The sequence below is a fragment of the Kickxella alabastrina genome, assembly GCF_025024165.1.
Source record: "Kickxella alabastrina strain RSA 675 chromosome Unknown BX661scaffold_3, whole genome shotgun sequence".
Classification (NCBI taxonomy): Eukaryota; Fungi; Kickxellomycota; class Kickxellomycetes; order Kickxellales; family Kickxellaceae; genus Kickxella; species Kickxella alabastrina.
Window position 1 is genome coordinate 51,985 of NW_026251474.1, and position 17,997 is coordinate 69,981.

At 42.8% G+C, this 17,997-nt stretch overlaps 3 protein-coding genes across 3 annotated transcripts; all 3 read left to right on the forward strand.

Moving 5' to 3' along the window:
- Positions 1-9,050: 9,050 nt before the first annotated feature.
- On the forward strand, positions 9,051-10,523 carry BX661DRAFT_196139 (uncharacterized protein; the record flags this gene model as incomplete). The annotated part of the gene is made up of 1 exon (XM_051538023.1): positions 9,051-10,523. One exon carries the CDS (start codon positions 9,051-9,053, stop codon positions 10,521-10,523), a length of 1,473 nt encoding a protein of 490 aa, XP_051393998.1.
- Positions 10,524-11,008: 485 nt separating this feature from the next.
- Positions 11,009-12,580, forward strand: BX661DRAFT_177231 (uncharacterized protein). The gene has a single exon (XM_051534576.1). The coding sequence runs from the start codon at positions 11,170-11,172 to the stop codon at positions 12,493-12,495; it is 1,326 nt and encodes a 441-aa protein (XP_051393999.1). The 5' UTR covers positions 11,009-11,169; the 3' UTR covers positions 12,496-12,580.
- Positions 12,581-15,259: 2,679 nt separating this feature from the next.
- BX661DRAFT_168761 (uncharacterized protein) lies at positions 15,260-15,947 on the forward strand (the record flags this gene model as incomplete). Its single annotated transcript, XM_051533463.1, has 2 exons — positions 15,260-15,566; positions 15,907-15,947. The coding sequence occupies 2 exons, from the start codon at positions 15,260-15,262 to the stop codon at positions 15,945-15,947; spliced, it is 348 nt and encodes a 115-aa protein (XP_051394000.1).
- Positions 15,948-17,997: the final 2,050 nt, after the last annotated feature.

Sequence of the window (17,997 nt, forward strand, 5' to 3'; positions counted from 1 at the left end):
GTTTCTCGGCTATCTGCCGGTCTTTTTCTGTCAGTCCTGAGTCTTGGCACACAAAATAAAAAGCCAAGGACCAAAGGAAGCACGTGAGCATAATTGCGAGTGATCCGCTGATTGCGGATGAGAGGTATTGTGATCCTGTGATTAAGTCAAGTTAAACATAACAACGACAACGACAACGGCAACGGCAACGGCAACGGCAACGGGCAGTGGCAGTGGCAGTGTGTTCGGGGGAAACACGCTGACTCTGACAAAAGGGAAATGTCTCAATTGCACTCTCCAATTTCTATTAGCGAATTATTAGCCTTTCCCCTCTTTTTTTACAACCGATGGGCACGCCAGAGCCCAAGGCCATTGCGGCCAGCGCAAGCACAGGCGCAAGCACAGGCGCAAGCACAGCTTTAAATTCAAGGACAGCACCAGGCAGCCACCAGCGCAGCGCTCACGCCCACACAAAGCGCGGCAAGGGCGGCACGCGCTGCCCGCACATCGGCAGCAAAACAAAGGCGATCATCGACCGGCTCAAAGTGCTCGTGCCATACGCCAACGTCTGCAAGCACCGCCAAGCGCTGCTGCAGGGCCGCCGCGGCGCCGGCAGCACCCTGGCGGCAGCCGTCCTGGGCGAGCGCGAGCCGACGCCCGCAGCAGCCACCGCCGGCGAGGGCGACCGCAGCCGCAAGCGGCTCGTCGACGAAATGCCGGCTCCCACATGCTCCGCCTGCCACTCGCCAGGCGACCGGCTGCACGCGTGCCTGTCCTGCGACGAGTTTGCGTGCTGGCGCCGCGCACGCCCGCAGCAGCAGCAGGCGCGCAGCACCGAGCCTCACATTGTCCAGCACCTGCGGTCATCGCGGCACCAGTTTGCGCTCGACTTTGTGCACCTGGCGGTGTTCTGCCTCGACTGCAGCGACTACGTGTACGATGCCGCGATTACCGCGTGGCTGCTGGCGGCGCAGATCCGCTGGCACGCGGCGCTGTGCGACTCGGCCGAGCCTGAGGCCAAGCGCCCGCGCATCGTCTCCACCGGAGCCGACCTATCCCCAGCGCAGACAAAGTACCTGCGCGAGCACGGCGCCGTCCAGGCATGCGGCGGCGTTCGCGGGCTGCTGAACCTCGGCGCCACGTGCTACCTCAGCGTTGTCCTGCAGGCGCTCGCCCAAATCCGCTGGTGCGCGGCTGGATGCTCAGCGACGGCCACCACCCCAGCACGTGCCGCGTCGGCCGCAACGCCCAACAGCAGCAGCACAGCTGAAGGAACAGGCGCCTGTCGCCTGCATGGCCTGCGAGCTCGAGGCTGCGCTCCAGGCGTTCCACTCGGGCGACGCCGCGCCCCTCGCCCCGGTCGGGCTGCTGCGCACAATGTGGCTGCTGCGCGGCGACCTCGCCGGCTACGGCCAGCAGGACGCGCACGAATGGCTGATGGCCCTGCTCGACACGCTGCACGTCGGGCTGACCGAGAACGCGCTTATGGGCAATGGCGGCGACACTGGCGGCGGCGCGCACGCGCACTCACACCTGCACCCCTGCGCCTGCCTGGTGCACCAGGCGTTCGCCGGCGTGCTGCAGAGCACCGTCACGTGCTCGGGCTGCGGCAACACCACGCACGCGCACGACCCGATGCTGGACATCTCGCTGGACATCCCCGCGCGGCCAGCCCTGGGCGCACGCGCAATCGACGCCTCGCTCAACGAGTGGCTGGAAACGCGAACGGAGCGCGGCGCGCGCAACACGCGGCGCGGCACAGGCGCGCGCGCCAACGCGTCGCTGACCCGCGGCCAACACCCGGTGCTGACGCTGCACGACTGCCTTGCGCATTACACGCGCGCCGAGCCGCTGGCGTCCGGCGCATATGCGTGCAGCCGGTGCGGGGCCAGTAGCGGGTCGGCAGTCAAGCAGCTGTGCGTTAAGGAGCTGCCGCCTGTGTTGACGTTTCAGCTGAAGCGGTTTGAGCACACGGCTGGTGCGCGGCCAAGCGCTGCGCATGCGGCTAAGGTTGACGCGTACGTGCGGCTCCCCTTGCTCGTCGACATGACGCCGTATACGGCGGCGGCCTTGGCGGCGCACAGCCAGACGGCCGCTGGGCTGCGCGCCGCCGCCGGCCATGCCACCAGCAGCACCGGCAGCGCATTGGCGGCGTCCGTCGGCGGCATCGCCGTGAATGACCGCACCGGGCTCGATCACAGCGGCGTTGCGCGCGACACGCCGATCCCCGTGCTGGACGGCCCCGGCGGCAGCGCCACGCTGGGCAAGCGGCGCACCGACGCTGTGCACTCCAACCCAGCGTGCCAGTACGCATTGTTCGCCGTCATCGACCACATTGGCCACTTGGACACCGGCCACTACACGGCGTATGCGAAGCACCGCGGCCAATGGTTCAAGTTCGATGATGCTGCTGTGACCCCTGCGGATATCCGTGATGTACTCGGCTTGGCTGACGAGACTCGCGCGCGCCAGGGATTGTCAGCCAAGGGCAGGGCGTATATGGCCTTTTACGTTAAGACTACGCTGGACTACCACGACGGCGCGCCTGGCCCTGTGCTGCCTAACTCGGCCGGCCGCGACTCAGTGCCGCCGCTGCCGCCGCCGATGGCTGCTATGGGTTCCGGCAACACGCGTATCGGCGAGACTGGCGAGTGGATCGAGGACGCCGGCGTTGTGCGCACGCGCGTCAATCCTGCCGGCGACGTCAAGGTCGAGCGCCGCGGCCGCAAGAAGGGCAGCACCAACGCCGCTCGTGCCAAGCAGCAGCAGCAGCAGCAGCAGATGCAACAGCAACAGCAGCAGCAACAGAAAAAGAAACAAATGCCGCCGCCGGAATCCGGCGAAATCCGCCCCGCTACTAAGAAAATACCCCACCAAGCACGGCACATCCACAGTATCGCCAATGACGACGACGACGAGGAGGAGGGCGAGGAGGGCGAGCTGGAGGAGCATGCAGATGAGGAGGAGGAAGGCGAAGTGGGCTATGCCTTTGGCAACGGCCGAAACACCAACACCACAAGCATCCCTGAAGAATCATCGGACTCCGACGGCGAAGCACTGTGGGCGCGGATATCCAAAGAAAACCCCACAGATCTTGTCCCTATGGTACAGCCTCTGCTGCCAATGACCGATGATCGCCCGATATACGTTAATCCGAGTGATCTGAATGATTTGAGTGTTTCTTCGTCGTCGATGTCGATGTCGATGTCGATGTCGATGTCGATGTCGATGTCGATGTCGATGCAATTCCAATCGCAGATGATGAACCCACCATCTGTGCCGAAGCCTAGTGCCAGGGCAGTTGCCTTTTCAGTCGATGGGAACTATGTTGATGATGGGGATGAGGAGGACGAAGAGGAGGAGGATGCGGAAGAGGAAGAGGAGGAGGAAGACGATGATGATTTTGACGATGTCAGTGATTTTAATTAATACGTTGCTTTCCCATCCAAATTAGTTTTATGTTGGTTTATTCAAAGCGTGGTAGAATAAAGAAAGAAAGAAAAAAGGTGGCATTGCATGTGTATACACTGACGCCCATATATTCTTTCAAGTTGATGCCAATAAAAACAACATTGCTTTTTTTGGCTGCGAATCGATTGACAGGCTGAATGCTAGCATACCCCAAATGGCCCAGAATAGGCTCAAATGGGTCGATTAGACCAATGTCGTATTTTTATCTGATTAGCTGTGCCCACCCTATAACGCGGCTCATGCTAGCATATATTAAATCGGTATACTGTTAATGTAAGAGCATGCTGCGTGCTTTCAGTCTTGTTTTATTATTTGCCCGTGCTAATTTTCATTCTAGCAGTATTAATTTTTTGTTTTTTGAATAGTTTATGTTGGTGAGAAATAAAAATAAGGATGAAAAAGATATAGTGGGGTGATTCGTGAAATTGAGGGTTGATTCGGCCTTGGTGTAAGAGTCAGCATGGCCTCCATGCCTATGGTGCTAGCATCGCCATTGATGAAGCTTGGGAACCATTTTGCCCATCACTGCTGGCGGCTAGCAGTGGCTTTTGTGCTTTGTGCACCTGTGGCACTGATGGATGTGTCGCAATTTTGCTGGTGGCGGCCTTTTGTGCCCTGAGGATTTGTGCTACTCAGACCCTGACCAGCCGCGCAGTAATAAAAAATAGGTGGTATAATAAATATACTCAATAGTATTCACTATAATGGATCTAAACAAGCTCACCTTAAACGATTAGAGCGTAAACAATACAATACAGCTGCAATTGGTAACAATAGTGGCTTTCATATGACATTTCCCTATTTGATGTCACATGTGACTGCTGAAAAAGAATGTGCATGTTCGGCATGGTCCCCCACAAGGGGTGTTGATTGGGTGGGTACTCATTCAATGCTTTCTTATTTTTCACTCAATTCATCCCTCAATAATATTCAATTTTCATTCATAATATTCAGGTTCAGCACTTCATGATGGAGAAAGTACACCCTCTACCAGATAGTCTCCTGGTCGGATTGTGTCCCAAAGTTGGACATGAGATTGGTGCTGATGATAATTCAAATGCGAGGCAGTAGTTGTACCTGTTAACGGGTGAATTGAATAGCTAGTCTGATTTTATATTATCTAAAAACTAGCAAAAGAGAAGAGAGAGAACACTAGTTGTTTTGCCCTTTTTATGGCTGTGAATCTTAGTGCTCACAAAGAAAAGGGCAACTGATGGGCATTGGGCTATAAAGTAAATGTGTGCCCAACAGACTTCCCACTATGGTAGCAGTCCTGGAGGCTTCCTACTCTGAGCTTGAACATCCGAAAAATCTTGGCAACTCCATCCAGCCTTTCCTTACTGAGTAGCACCACGGCAATAAACCCTCTCATGGTGCCCATCTGTGCTATACCCTCTTGGCCAATGCCTCCATTATAACCTTTGCTACCAGTGTTGGAGTCACTCTCGCCTCTATTGGTTTGGTCGACGACCATCTCCAATTCGTTTCATTCCTATTCACCAGTTTGGACCTCTGGCTGGCCCGTTGGCTGGGTTTCTGGCTGGGGCCTGGGTTGCTCACCACCACTCACTTGGCGGATGAGGAACTGCTGCATCTGGATAACTGACTGCATGAGCTTGTTGAATTGCTGGTATGTGTTGCCTAATACATTTTCCATAGGTTAAAATTTTCAATGTTAATAATTAGTAACATTAAAATATCTAAATTCAGATGGTTGAAAGGGGAGAAGAAGAGATCCGGTTGGAATTTAGTTTTTAATCTTGGATAAGAAAATAAATTCAGATGGCTGAAAAGGGCATTAACCCATTATGAATAGTGGAACGATTGGTTAATTGTCATTGAAGGAGTGGTTAAGTATCACGCTGCTTAAGCAGTTTTCCAGGAAAGGGAACAAATATTAGCACATTGCAAAATGGTCAAAATACCACCAGGTGCACTTCCCAGAGTCCCTGTGTGCTGCAGAATAAGTCAGATGTACTCAATGGCTTGAAGTTAATATGAATATGTTTGTGAATGAGATTGGTTTTCACAACTTTGTCATAAACTAAATAGAAATAAATGATTAATTAAATTATTGGTCATATTTAAGACTAGCTATATTTCAACATTATTATCAACTTTTGAATATCACTACAAATACCAATGGTTGCTTTATACATAACTATTTAGATACCCTGCATTTGTAAAACGTCGAATGTTGTGAAAGACAAATCAGTATCTTTATTGTATATAAGTATAAGTCATTCACTATACTCCAATACCCATGAAACCACCACTCTATTTAAATCAGCAGATGTGTATTTTTAATAAAAATAAAAAATGATTAGCTGTACCATCAACCTATTTCAATAGTTTAGTGGCTTATTTATTAATTAATTAATTAAATATTTTGTCTATCCAATTCATTCATCTTTGCCATTTTTAAAAAACTATAAAAACTATAAAAATGCACGCGAATTCATGCCAAATTAAAGTAGGAAGGATTATCAACACATTATACCACCACTAACCAGCCAAACTATTAATATTTACTAATTTATACAATGAGGCTCCTCGCATACTCGTCTCTCGTCTTTATCGCTGCCTCTCTGGTACAAGCTCAACCTGTCTTTTCTAATAATAATTGTATAAAGTATACCGCTGAAACTACAAATACTAGTTCTCTCAGTGGCAATGCCCCAAATCAGATACATGACTCTGCAAATATCTCCTTACTTGGCGAAAAACTTCATACTCTTTTGGGTATTATATGTGGTGCCCAACACACATTTCAAGCCACTATCTTCCCTTTTCAAGAATCAAGATTGCCCTCATGGCCACTATACACATTTCTGTTATTGCTGGCTGACATCAAGGAACACCATGATGTTTACAGCGCTGCCCACACAGCGCTGCCCCCTTTTTCAGTTAAGTAAGTAATTTTTAAGACTTGAATATATCGATTTAGACCCACATTTTTATAGAGCACGACATTATACTCGTGCCTGCAAAACTTGTTGTGGATAACATTCTCCATATGCCTTGATGAATAAGTCAAAAATGTATCTTCTTAATTTTCGATACATGTATGTTTAATTAAGCAAAGGGCAGCCACAAGGCAGCCCAAGGCTTGCCAATTACATTATTGAGGCAAAACCTTCTTAGTAAAGATTGAATAAATTCATTTAGTGGGATATTCAAACAAGTAAAAACACAAAGTTAATGAATAAGAATGATTGTAAACCGTGCCATCTTTCCTGTCATGGGCTCTATTGCAGACCTGGTTACATGCTCCTATAACAAAAATCGTTCTAGAGGCAGCGTGGTTGGGAGTTCTCCAGACCTGGACCTAATTATCTGGCAATGGGAGTGTTTGCTGAGGTGTTAGTAAAATCAAACCCGAGCACTCAATCTGCCAGTTAGAGAATTAATCGTGGCTGGATGGCTAATGTGCATATCTGCTGTTATCGTTGCTGTTTGTTCGTGGCCATTTCGGCAAGCAGCTCTAGGGATTACATTTAATAGCATGCCCAGGCTCATAATGGGCATCAATGACACTTACAGGGGGTGGTTGTTTGTGTGCTCGCTTGGTTTATGTTTTTATATAACTTGCTCCACAATAGTATTCAAAACTTATTAATTAAATTGATTGCACGTATACCTTTCTATTTACTCATATGGGTTAAATGATATCTTGTGTTTGATAGATTGACTTTTGCTTATTGTGAGTTCCTGATTATATATTTTTTACAACAATAGCATTACAGCATAACTATTGACAATAATTGCTCCTTATGGAATATATTTATAAACAATTTTTGCGTCAGCTTGCGTCTTGTGTTATAAATAAAGTATATTTGACATATTTATTGCTACAACCACCTGAAAAACATAAATCCATTTTAACTAGAAAATATAAAAATCATTTATTTGTAGTTAGATCATGCATTATAATTATTTTGATTTGTTGGCACATATGCATAAACAGGATGTGCGCAATAAAAAGCACAAATTAATGTATTTTTATATTGCGTCTTATTGGGCAATTTAAATGAAACCTGGATATTGCCAAGGCGTTGACATGCATTTATTTACTTGCCAAGATAATTACAAAAGAAAATTTTATGTCAAGTGAAAAGTAAACATTGGGCTCATCATTTGAATTCCTGGATTTGGCACATTCTTTTTGTAGTCAATAACTACCACATAGTGCTGATAAAGCAAATATTTTAGGTTTATTATATCTGACACCGATATAATATAAAAGTGCAATGATAAACTAAATTGGCTCACTTTGTTATTTGGGCGTTGAGTTTGAATAAATTTTGACCCAAAATATCCAGAAATTTTCAATTTAAAGCAATAAAACTGTTTGAAACAGCAATAAAAGCTCGGTTTGCAAGCAAACTCGGATATCAATAATGATCTGCTGCAGATACAAGTTTGCAGTTGAATTGAAGAATCAGAAAGGGAGAGTGCATTCCAAATGCATTGCTGATGATGCAAATTTATGTCATTGGTTTCTCACATTTCAAGTTTGTGTTGTTATTTTCTTTTTTGTCGCGTTTGTTATTGTTTGTTTTTTGTTTTGTTTAGACGCGTTATTTTTTGTGAAGATTTATATTTTTTATTCGCAAACTTCTGTAATATTAATGAAAGCAAGCTTGAAGCAATGGAAAGACAGTTGAACATTTTCTATAGAAAGTGAAAAATGGCAATGCTCTATTTATGTTTTTTTTGTTTTCGTGGTGCATAAAGCTATGCGGTTGAGACGGCATATGCAAGCCAAGTGTAGATAAAGATGCACGCTTTATGCCAATCTCTCGCTCCGCATTTTGTTTTTGTTACAAAGCAATGCTAATATTTTTTCGGAGTAATTATTCAAAAAGGCACAATGCGCACATAAAGCCAGATACAATATATTCAGATATACACTTTGTTGACTATCTTGCTATAAATTTTGCGCCAACACATGCCCATTATGCGCTGATCTTTTTTCTTTATAGCTCCCATTGGTATTCCACGCTCAAACGCACACAACTAACATTTTCTTATTTTTTTGCTTGGAAAAAATATTTCATATTTGTTCAGGGAGCAAACATGACTAGATTTTTGTTTGTTTATACCACTTGTTTAACTGACTTTTTTTTAAAAAAATAAATCGAGAAAAGTCCCCCCCCCCAACAAATTCCACTTTATTGCATACAAAACGTGGAGTAATGCAAAAATTGCATACAGCCGCAAAGCGATAAAGCACACTTGCCATTTTTGGGTTTTTTAGTGCACACACAATTGATTTTATTCATCGTCCTCAGTTATAAACCAATATCCTTCTCTCCATGTTTGACCACGATTAGCCTAATAGCTAATTTTTATTCTAAACTCATATTTATTTGCCTAACGCCCCCCCCTCTTTTTCCCTTTAATCAGCTCATTATTTTTTACTTTTACGACCAGACCTTTAAATTTTCCTTAAGCTTAATATTTTATTATTTACTTTTTGAACTCTAATATTTAATTGCAGGCTGTGGCCGCCCTTATTTTTAATATTAAACATTGTAATATTTCCCGTTCTTTTTATTTGTTAACAACCACCACTTTGACATATTTTTATTTAATAGATGGGCAACCAGCTGTCGTTTTCGCTGACGGAGAGTGAGCTGGCTCGTCAGAAGTTTGGTGAGGACAACCACACAAGGTTGGACCCACGCGGCAAAGGAGACAAGATCATGCTTGTCATCTTTACAACCATCTACTCCTTCGACCTTGTAGCAGTAATCTACATGCTGTGGAACAGGAAATACCCTCCGCTAAAGGCAAAAAATGTACCAGTAATAACACTAGTTATGATGTTCTCATTTGTGTGGTTTGTTGGTGACCTCCAGGCCAATGGGCACCTTCCTCTGGCAAACACACCTCTGACCAACTGTAAGGCGTTTGGTATGTGGATGCGAGTCATTTTGGGTGTGTGCGGTGTGTTTTCGCTAATTGGCCTCAGGTCGTATGGATTGTACCGCGTGTTTTTCTTATACAAGCCGTACCACAGCCTGGGTCTCTATCTGCCGTTTGCCATTTACTGGGTGTGCGTACTTATTGCCGGAACCATTTCGCAGACCATTAGACCCGATATCACGACTCAGTACGTTTCGAATCTCGACATCTGCCAGTACCACAAGTCATTCCAGACTACCCTGTATGCCTTCCTATGGGTAACTGTAGCTCTAGTGATGTTTATACACTGGAAGATCCGCAATATCAAGAGCTCGTTCAACGAGAGCCGCGAGGCAACCATTACCAGCATCATTGTGGCATTTGTGGTTACCTTTGCCACGGTCATGCGTTATGTGCTCCCAAAGTACCCGCTAGACATTCGCCTGCGCATCACCAACACAGCTCTAAACCACATAACAACCAACGCTGTGTGGTGGCTGATTATGGGCGTGCCGCTGTACAACTGCCTCTTTAACCGCCAAAAATATCTCAACCATTGGATCCTCAAGCTGCGCGAGGACGGACTGCAAAAGGAGTACAACGTTGCTTCGAACGTGGTTGTTGGTAGCCAGGGCATGTCTGACTCGTTCAATGTCCGCAGCACGCTACTTGCAAGCACAGCCGGAAATAAGGAAGGCGGGGCATTTTACGCAATGGACGACAGTATTTACAATAACAAGGATAACGGCATTGGACACAACACACAAACTACTTTTGAACGGTCTCCAGACAGTCCTATTTATGCAAATGGAGAGGTTGCGTACCAGCAGTCAATCATTTCGTCTACTACTACTGGGCAATGTCGCGAGGGCTTTGCCTTGGAAAGTGTTGCTGATTCATCAAGCATAAATTACGCGCATAATGACAATCCGCTACCACGGGCTCAGACAAGCTTGATAAAGCCCAGGCCTCAGTCGCAGAATGTTGGCCAGTGGGCTGGTCCAAATGTGGATTCTGATCTTTACCATGCGCCACAGGCTACGTCAAAGTTGTACACGCTGATCACTATTCCCGAGGCTGCAGCCAAGATCCCATTCAGGCCTGGTACCAGCCAAGACGTCAGTATGAATTACCAAGGATCTGACAATCGTCATTTGTTGTAGGCTTTATACTTTATTGTATTTGAATGTAAAGTAATACCATTAATTCTAATGAAAATGTCGGTGCGCTCAAAAACAATAATCAAATGGTTTTGAATATTGGTACCACTCGGTGTCTGTTGTTTGCAACAAACAATTTGGGTGTTTAATAAAAATATCAAATATAACAAGCTGTTCAAACAGAAACGATTTCCACTTGTATATTTTAAAAACATTCAACAGAAAAGGTATTTACTCTCGGACATCCTGCACGCTTTTTTGGATAGCTTCTTTTTCGAAAATTAGTTTAATTGAAAATATGCGCTACAAATCCAACTGATCCCTAAAAGCAAATTATTCGTTAAATGGAAACGATAACAAAAAAAAAGATCTGACAATTTTTTTGGATCTTCTGATGTCTATAAATATGTTTATTTCCCCAACTTTTGGATGTAAACATTATTTTATGATAGGTGTCCACTCGTTTTTCTTTTTTTGGCACCCACATTGTTTTTTAGCTCTAGCATTTTTTCTTATTTATTTAACAACTGTTTTTTATACTTTATTTGTTGTCCATACTATTTTTGCTTTATACTAGTCACAAAAAGACACATTGTTCTACGTTCAGCCCAGTCCAACTGCAGTATACTCAACAAACTTATTGTAAGACATGGGCAACCAATTATCGTTTGCAGTAACAGAGAGTGAACTGCAGCGCCAAAGGGCCAGCATGGCCAAGGGATATTCACTGGATCCGCGAGGAAAAGGAGACGCTATTATGATTGTAATAATTTCAATGTTCTATGGGATTAAGTTTTTGGCGGTACTCTACATGCTGTGGAACAGGAACTACCCACCTTTGAAGGCCAAAAATCTGACAATTATGACCTTGGTAATGGTGGCCTCTGTTATTTGGTTTGTCGGTGACCTTCAGACTAATGGACACATTCCTCTGGCAAACACACATCTAACCAACTGCAAGGCGTTTGGAATTTGGGGCCGTCTATTGTTTGGTGTATGCTTACAGAATTCGCTGATATCGTTGAGGGCGTATATATTGTATCGCGTGTTTGGTCGTTCTTTGACAAGTCACAGTCTTGCACTTTACATCCCGTATTTTATGTACCTAATGTGTCTAGTTATTTTTGGAGTCGTCATGCAGATACTAAAGCCCGCTATAACAATTGAATACAGGCCAGACATTGATCTGTGTAGCCACGCTAATGGTTTTGTGGTGGCAATGTTCAGCATTATAGCGGCGACCGTAATTATTGGACTCGCCGTGCATTGGAAGATCCGTCGTATCAAGAGTTCGTTCAATGAGAATCGGGAGATGATTGTTGCTTACGTTATTGTGTTGTTTGTACTTTTATTTACAGCAATTCTATCTGCCACGCGTCGCAAATACATTCGAGACGTTCGTTTGCGTATAATTTTTACGTCACTGTCGCACTTTATGACCAACTCGATGTGGTGGCTCATCATGGCGGTTCCCTTGTACAAATGTGCGTTTGATCGGGAGCGGTACCTCACGCAATGGATTAGCAAGCTGCACAAGGACGGGCTACAGAAGGAATACAATGTTGAACTAAATGCAACTGATGTTAATGTGTGTAAATTATTATTGGCTGCAAACTCTGAGGGGAACAAAGAAGTCGCTAATATTTTTCCAACTGAAGACAGCATTTACGGGGATAAGGACGGTGATTTCTGCGCAAATAAACACGTCAGCTTTTCACGACCGTCAGAAATATCCATTTCTTCACACGGTGGAAGCTCATACGAACGAGTCACTAGGTTGTCATCAGCAGTGGATCGCCACCAAGGGAATATTCTACCTGCTAATCCAAACAGCTACGTTGTACCGCCAGTTGGACCACAGTTTTACACGCCAATATCAATTCCTGAAAATGCAGTCATGGCGCCTCTCACACTGATAGCAGCTCACAACAGGCATTTGGACAATTATGACTCAAGCAACCGCCATTTGCTTTAATGTTTTGTATACATATGATAATATATACTTTTAAAGTGCAATTTTTAATTCAATTATAACATTTTAACAGCTAATTCAATGCTAGGCAATTCTTTTTATTGACTATTGTGTTTGGTCAATTTTGTTTTACCACTGTTTTTGTATTGAGATGGGCTTTCCAATTTTCCAATTGATTTGTGTTGCTAAGACATTTTGCATACAAATAATTGTTGAATGTACAAGGGTAAGCTGATATGCATTTACATCCGTAGTTTGCGACTACAGCATATGACTATTACCAGCATATGGGCTAAATCTGCCAACAGATGCAATAGAATATTGTTTGTTGTAATTACTATTTGTATTTTATGAAATTTGCATTTTCTTGATAGGAATAAACACTATTAGGCTTACTGCTCGCTTCTGTTGATTCATTTTTCTTTTGTTGGTGTCAAAAATAATCAATAGAAAATTAACTAATTTAAAATTTTGACTTTTCATTACATAAATGACACCCTCAGGTTATGCTCTGCATGAGAAACCCTTACCAATATCCAAAAAGGGGTGGAAGCGTAGCATGAGCGGGCAGCAGAGGCAAACACAATGCCTAATTTCTTGAAGTATTCCTAGTTTCGACTAGGGAGACAAAAGTTTTGCCCGTGTTGAATGCGTATCTGAGGGATTTTGCAACAAGCCCAGTATGTTGGCTCATTATGAGTGTAATATTGTACAATTGCTTTAATTAAAAGCCCTATCTCAGACACTGAATTGCCAATCTGTGCAAAATTGAACCACAAAAAAATACAACTTTGACTCAGACGCAGCTTCTACTAGTGGCCACAAAACGCTTTTGACGGCAAGTACCGCAAAAAATAAAGGCGGTACAAACATTTATTTAATGGAAAACAGTATTTACAAGGATAAAATGTGTGCAGATAAAGATGCGCAAAATGGTTTTATGCTGGGTTTTAAAAGTTCTATGTTTACAAGCGGCGAGACCTTACATGGGCATACTACTTTCCTATAAGCAGCAATATATTTTTATCCAATACTCATTTCAAATTTTGGTTGTTTTATTGATTGTATTCAGAGGTCAAATGAAAAACACATTACCGGTTTTCTTTACATTGTGTTCAAATAGAATATTGTTGAATTGGTTGGTTGTTAAAAAATAAAACATCAAATGTGGTATGTTTTTTTCAGTGGCGCGTCTGCATATACTATGTATGTAGATCATTATGTTATAGTCTAAAAACTGGAAAAACACATCAACAAATCAAATCTATAGTTTGACTTATTTTTAAAATTGTTTGTGAAACATCCACATTCATTTTTAGCATATGCATAAGCCAACAGGTAAAGTCAAAAATGTAAACCATTCCAAACAGACGCTTTTTCTCGCCCACTCGATATCCGTTTTTTGTAACTTTTCCACTGAGTCAATCAAAAAATATGTAAACATATACATGGCTGCATTTGTATTTTGCTTTATTCACATTAATTTGCTAAAGTAAATTAGATATGTATTTATAATGTTAATTTGAAATGTATTTTATGGCTTTCTCTATTCTAGGCTTTATATTACATTGCATTTGCATGCGTTTTTTGTGCCAATCAAAAAACCTAGTTTTTGCAGTTTAAAATACAGAAAAATAAATAATATACATCTCTGGACATACCTACATTTTTACGTAAACATTAGTACAAAATAAATGGTATGTTTTTTATTTTCCATGTAATTTTTATTTTATCAGCTATTATTTAAATATAACTTTTTATTTCCCACTTTATTTAATCTTGCCTCACTTTTTATTTTTTATTTACTTTATTTTGGCTTGAAATACAATTATAATACCATATATTGCAATTATTTATAATTTCTAAAGAATTTAATTGTCAGTTGCAAGTGCCTCTAACAAAGCTATTTTACCATTATTTTAAACAAGCCCCACTTACGGCAAGCCGCGTACCAAAATGGGGAGCCAATTGTTGTTTGCGGTAACGGAAAGCGAGTTGCAGCGCCAATAAATTGCCGAGCTAATAAACCTAGCTCTGGATCTGCGAGACAAAGAAAATGCAGTCACGGTAGTTGTACTGGCATGTGTTTACTCTGTTGATTTTTTGGTGGTTCTACACCTGCTATGAAGAAAAAACTATTTGCCGCTGAAGTCTAAAGGTCCACTTGTCATTACCTTGATGATGACGGTGTGCATTTTTTTAGTTTATCGGAGATCTAATTTCCAACGGACACTTGCCTTTGGAAAACATGTCTTTAACCAATTGCAAGGCGTTTGTACTTTGGCCGCAATTTTTGCTGGGCGCATGCACTATGTGTGTGCTGATTTTGTTTAGTGCCCATGGACTGTATCGCGTTTTCCCCTGAATATTCTGTACCATAGCATTGGACTATACCTACCGTTTGCCATCTATTACATGTGCCTGCTTATTGTTGAAAATACTTTGCAAGCTTTGAAACCCGAAATTAACATTTATTACATGGAGCAAGTTAACTTTTGTGATGCGCACCTATCGTTCAAAGCGGTGTTCTTTGTGTTTATGTGGCTAACCTGGGTTGGGATCATGGGCATTTTTGGAAGATTCGCAACATCAGGAGTTTGTTCAACAAGAGATGCGAGATTATGGCGACATACGTGATTATACTAGGTATACTTTTTGTTTATGACTTATAAACTAAACTCAACCACTGTATCCGTCGGGTATCCCTCTTTGCGTAGTGGTTACTGTTTTGAGTTATTTAGAAACTATTACATTGTGTTGACTTGTCATGGCGGTGCTCATGTACAACCGCATGTTTAATTGGCGGAAGTACCTCAGTCAGTGGATTTTAAATGTCTACAAGGACGGTCTGCAGAACAAGTACAACATCAACCCAAATGCAACCGGCGGGCATAGTTGCATATCGTCGTCTTCTTACAACCTGCGCAACAACATGCTGCATTCAAGTGCTGGCGGAAAGGTTGATAACAAAGAACTTTTACAAATGACCAATGAAAGCTACCAGAGCAAGGAGGCCAATTACAGATTAAGCTCACAAAATAATTTTCCAAGGCCTCCTGAAAGCCCACTTTATGGTAATAATGGCGCAGCTTATATCTATGGCTCGCAGTCAATTAGCGCAATAAAGCGCCATTTAGAAAATAATATAATAGAAACAAGGCCAGAGTCGCCGATATTTAATGCGTCAAACAGATATTAACTACAATCATTTTAATACATTTTTACCAAAACAAAAATAATTATTTATATTTTTGTTTGTTGATTTGGCAAAACTACATATGCCTGTTTAAGTTAACACACTGCCCTTACCAAAATAACAAAGTACTTCTAAAATCATTTTAGATTAAATAAAAATTTTAAATATATTAGCAGGGTTATAAAATTGTAATAATATTTTATTTTTACTATATGTAGATAGATATGTATTAGTTGTTCTATGTGGCTTTGTGCATTGAAACTACAAAATTAAGTACATAACAATACCTTTGGCCGTGCTTGGGGCACAATCAAAAAATTATAAAAAAAAGTATTACCAGCAAGAGCCTTGTTTTAATTTATATTTGCACAAACAAGTTTATGAATACAAGCAAATGACAATCATTCCTCAATTAGATTTTTTAAAAGCCCAATCAACGTTTCCTTTGTACTTTTGCTTGCCCCGAGCTAATTGGTTGACATGCCATTTCATACATGATTGCATTTGTATTCAACTTTTTTTTAAAATTTAATAATACGAGCTGGTAAATCAGCTTGGTGCATACCGGAAACATTGTACTGCTTTTCAATTTTGGAATTTATGTTGCATTACAGCTGCATCCTTTTCTTTGTGCCACTTATAAATATATCTATGCAATGACAAATACAGGAAAAGATCTAGAATAAAAGCACCGTTGAAAATCACCAGCATTATAAATAATTATAAAAGCAATGCAATTGTTTTTTTAGAAATTGTGATACGCTCACATTAATTGGGCTCTGTTTTGCTGACACAAAACATGTTGCCTCTGTATGTAATTAGAATTATCTGTTTAATTGTTTTTTGTTATTTAACTAGTTTTTATTAATTCAACTCATATACACATCAACATTAGGCCACAACCTTTTTTCTGTGCATTTTTCTAACAGCACTTATTTTTCTACAGCAACCGACTGCACATACCACGTACAAGCAATGGGCAACCAAATATCGTTTACAGTGACAGAGAGCGAGCTGCAGCGCCAGGAAAGTGTCAGATTGATGCTATTATCCCTGGATCCGCGAGGCAAAGCAGATGCAATCACAGTAATTTTACTGGCATCAATTTACTTTGTTGATTTTCTGGCTATTGGGTTTTTACTGTGGAACAGAAACTACCCGCCTCTCAAGTCTAAGGGGCCATTCATCATGACCTTGATGATGATAGTATGCACCTTTTGGTTTGTTGGTGATCTACAGGCTAACGGGCACTTGCCTTTGGCAAATACTGTTTTTTTTAACTGCAAGACGTTTGGTTTTTGGCTTCGACTTTTGCTGGGCGCGTGCACGATGTGTGTGCTGACTTCATTTAGGGCCTATGGACTGTATCGCGTGTTTTTCTTGAATCTTCCGTACCACACCGTTGGACTCTACCTGCCGTTTGCCATCTATTACACGTGCCTGCTAATCTATGGCGTTATCATTCAGGTGCTAAATCCTGCTATTACCATTTATTACGTCGAGACAGTTGATTTGTGCGATGGTCATCCAGCATTTAAAGCAGTGCTCTTTGTGTTTTTGTGGCTAACCTGGGTTGGGATCATGGGCATTTTTTGGAAGATTCGCAACATTAAGAGTTCGTTTAATGAGAGCCGCGAGATGCTGATAACATGTGCAATCATACTCTGTATGCTTGTATATGTAACAGTCATGAACTACGTTTATCCGCTGTATCCGTTGAATTTGTCTCTTCGCATAGTAACCTCACTTATAAACCACCTTGCAACCAATGTGCTGTGGTGGCTTGTCATGGCGGTGCCAATGTACAACTGCATGTTTAATCGGCAGGAGTACCTCAGTAGGTGGATTCTGAAGCTGCGCAGGGATGGTCTACAGAATGAATACAATATTGCTCCAAACGCATCTGGCGGCCATAGTCGCATGTCATCATCCTCCTACAACGCGCGCAATAATGTACTGCGTTCAAGTATAGGGGGAAAGTGGGATAAAGGGTTCCTCCCGATGGACAATGTAAGCGACCAAAGCAAGGAGGCCAATTACAAATTAAGCTCACAAAACAATTTTCCAAGGCCTCCTGAAAGCCCAATTTATGGTTATAATGGCGCGGCTTATATCCAGGGCTCGCAGTCAATGAGCGCAGCCGATCTTCGTCAAGAGATGACCGTAATGGAAGCAAGACCAGAATCTCCGACATTTAACGCATCGAATAGATTTTAATTTTGAAATGCAACATAAATATATTTGATGCAAACGTTTTTTTTAACTAAATGATGCGTTAATTCAAATGCAATAGGTCTTCATTCAATTGA

Coding starts and splice junctions, on each gene's coding strand:
- BX661DRAFT_177231 (XM_051534576.1), top strand. CDS start 11,170: ATGGGCAACCAATTATCGTTTGCAGTAACAGAGAGTGAACTGCAGCGC.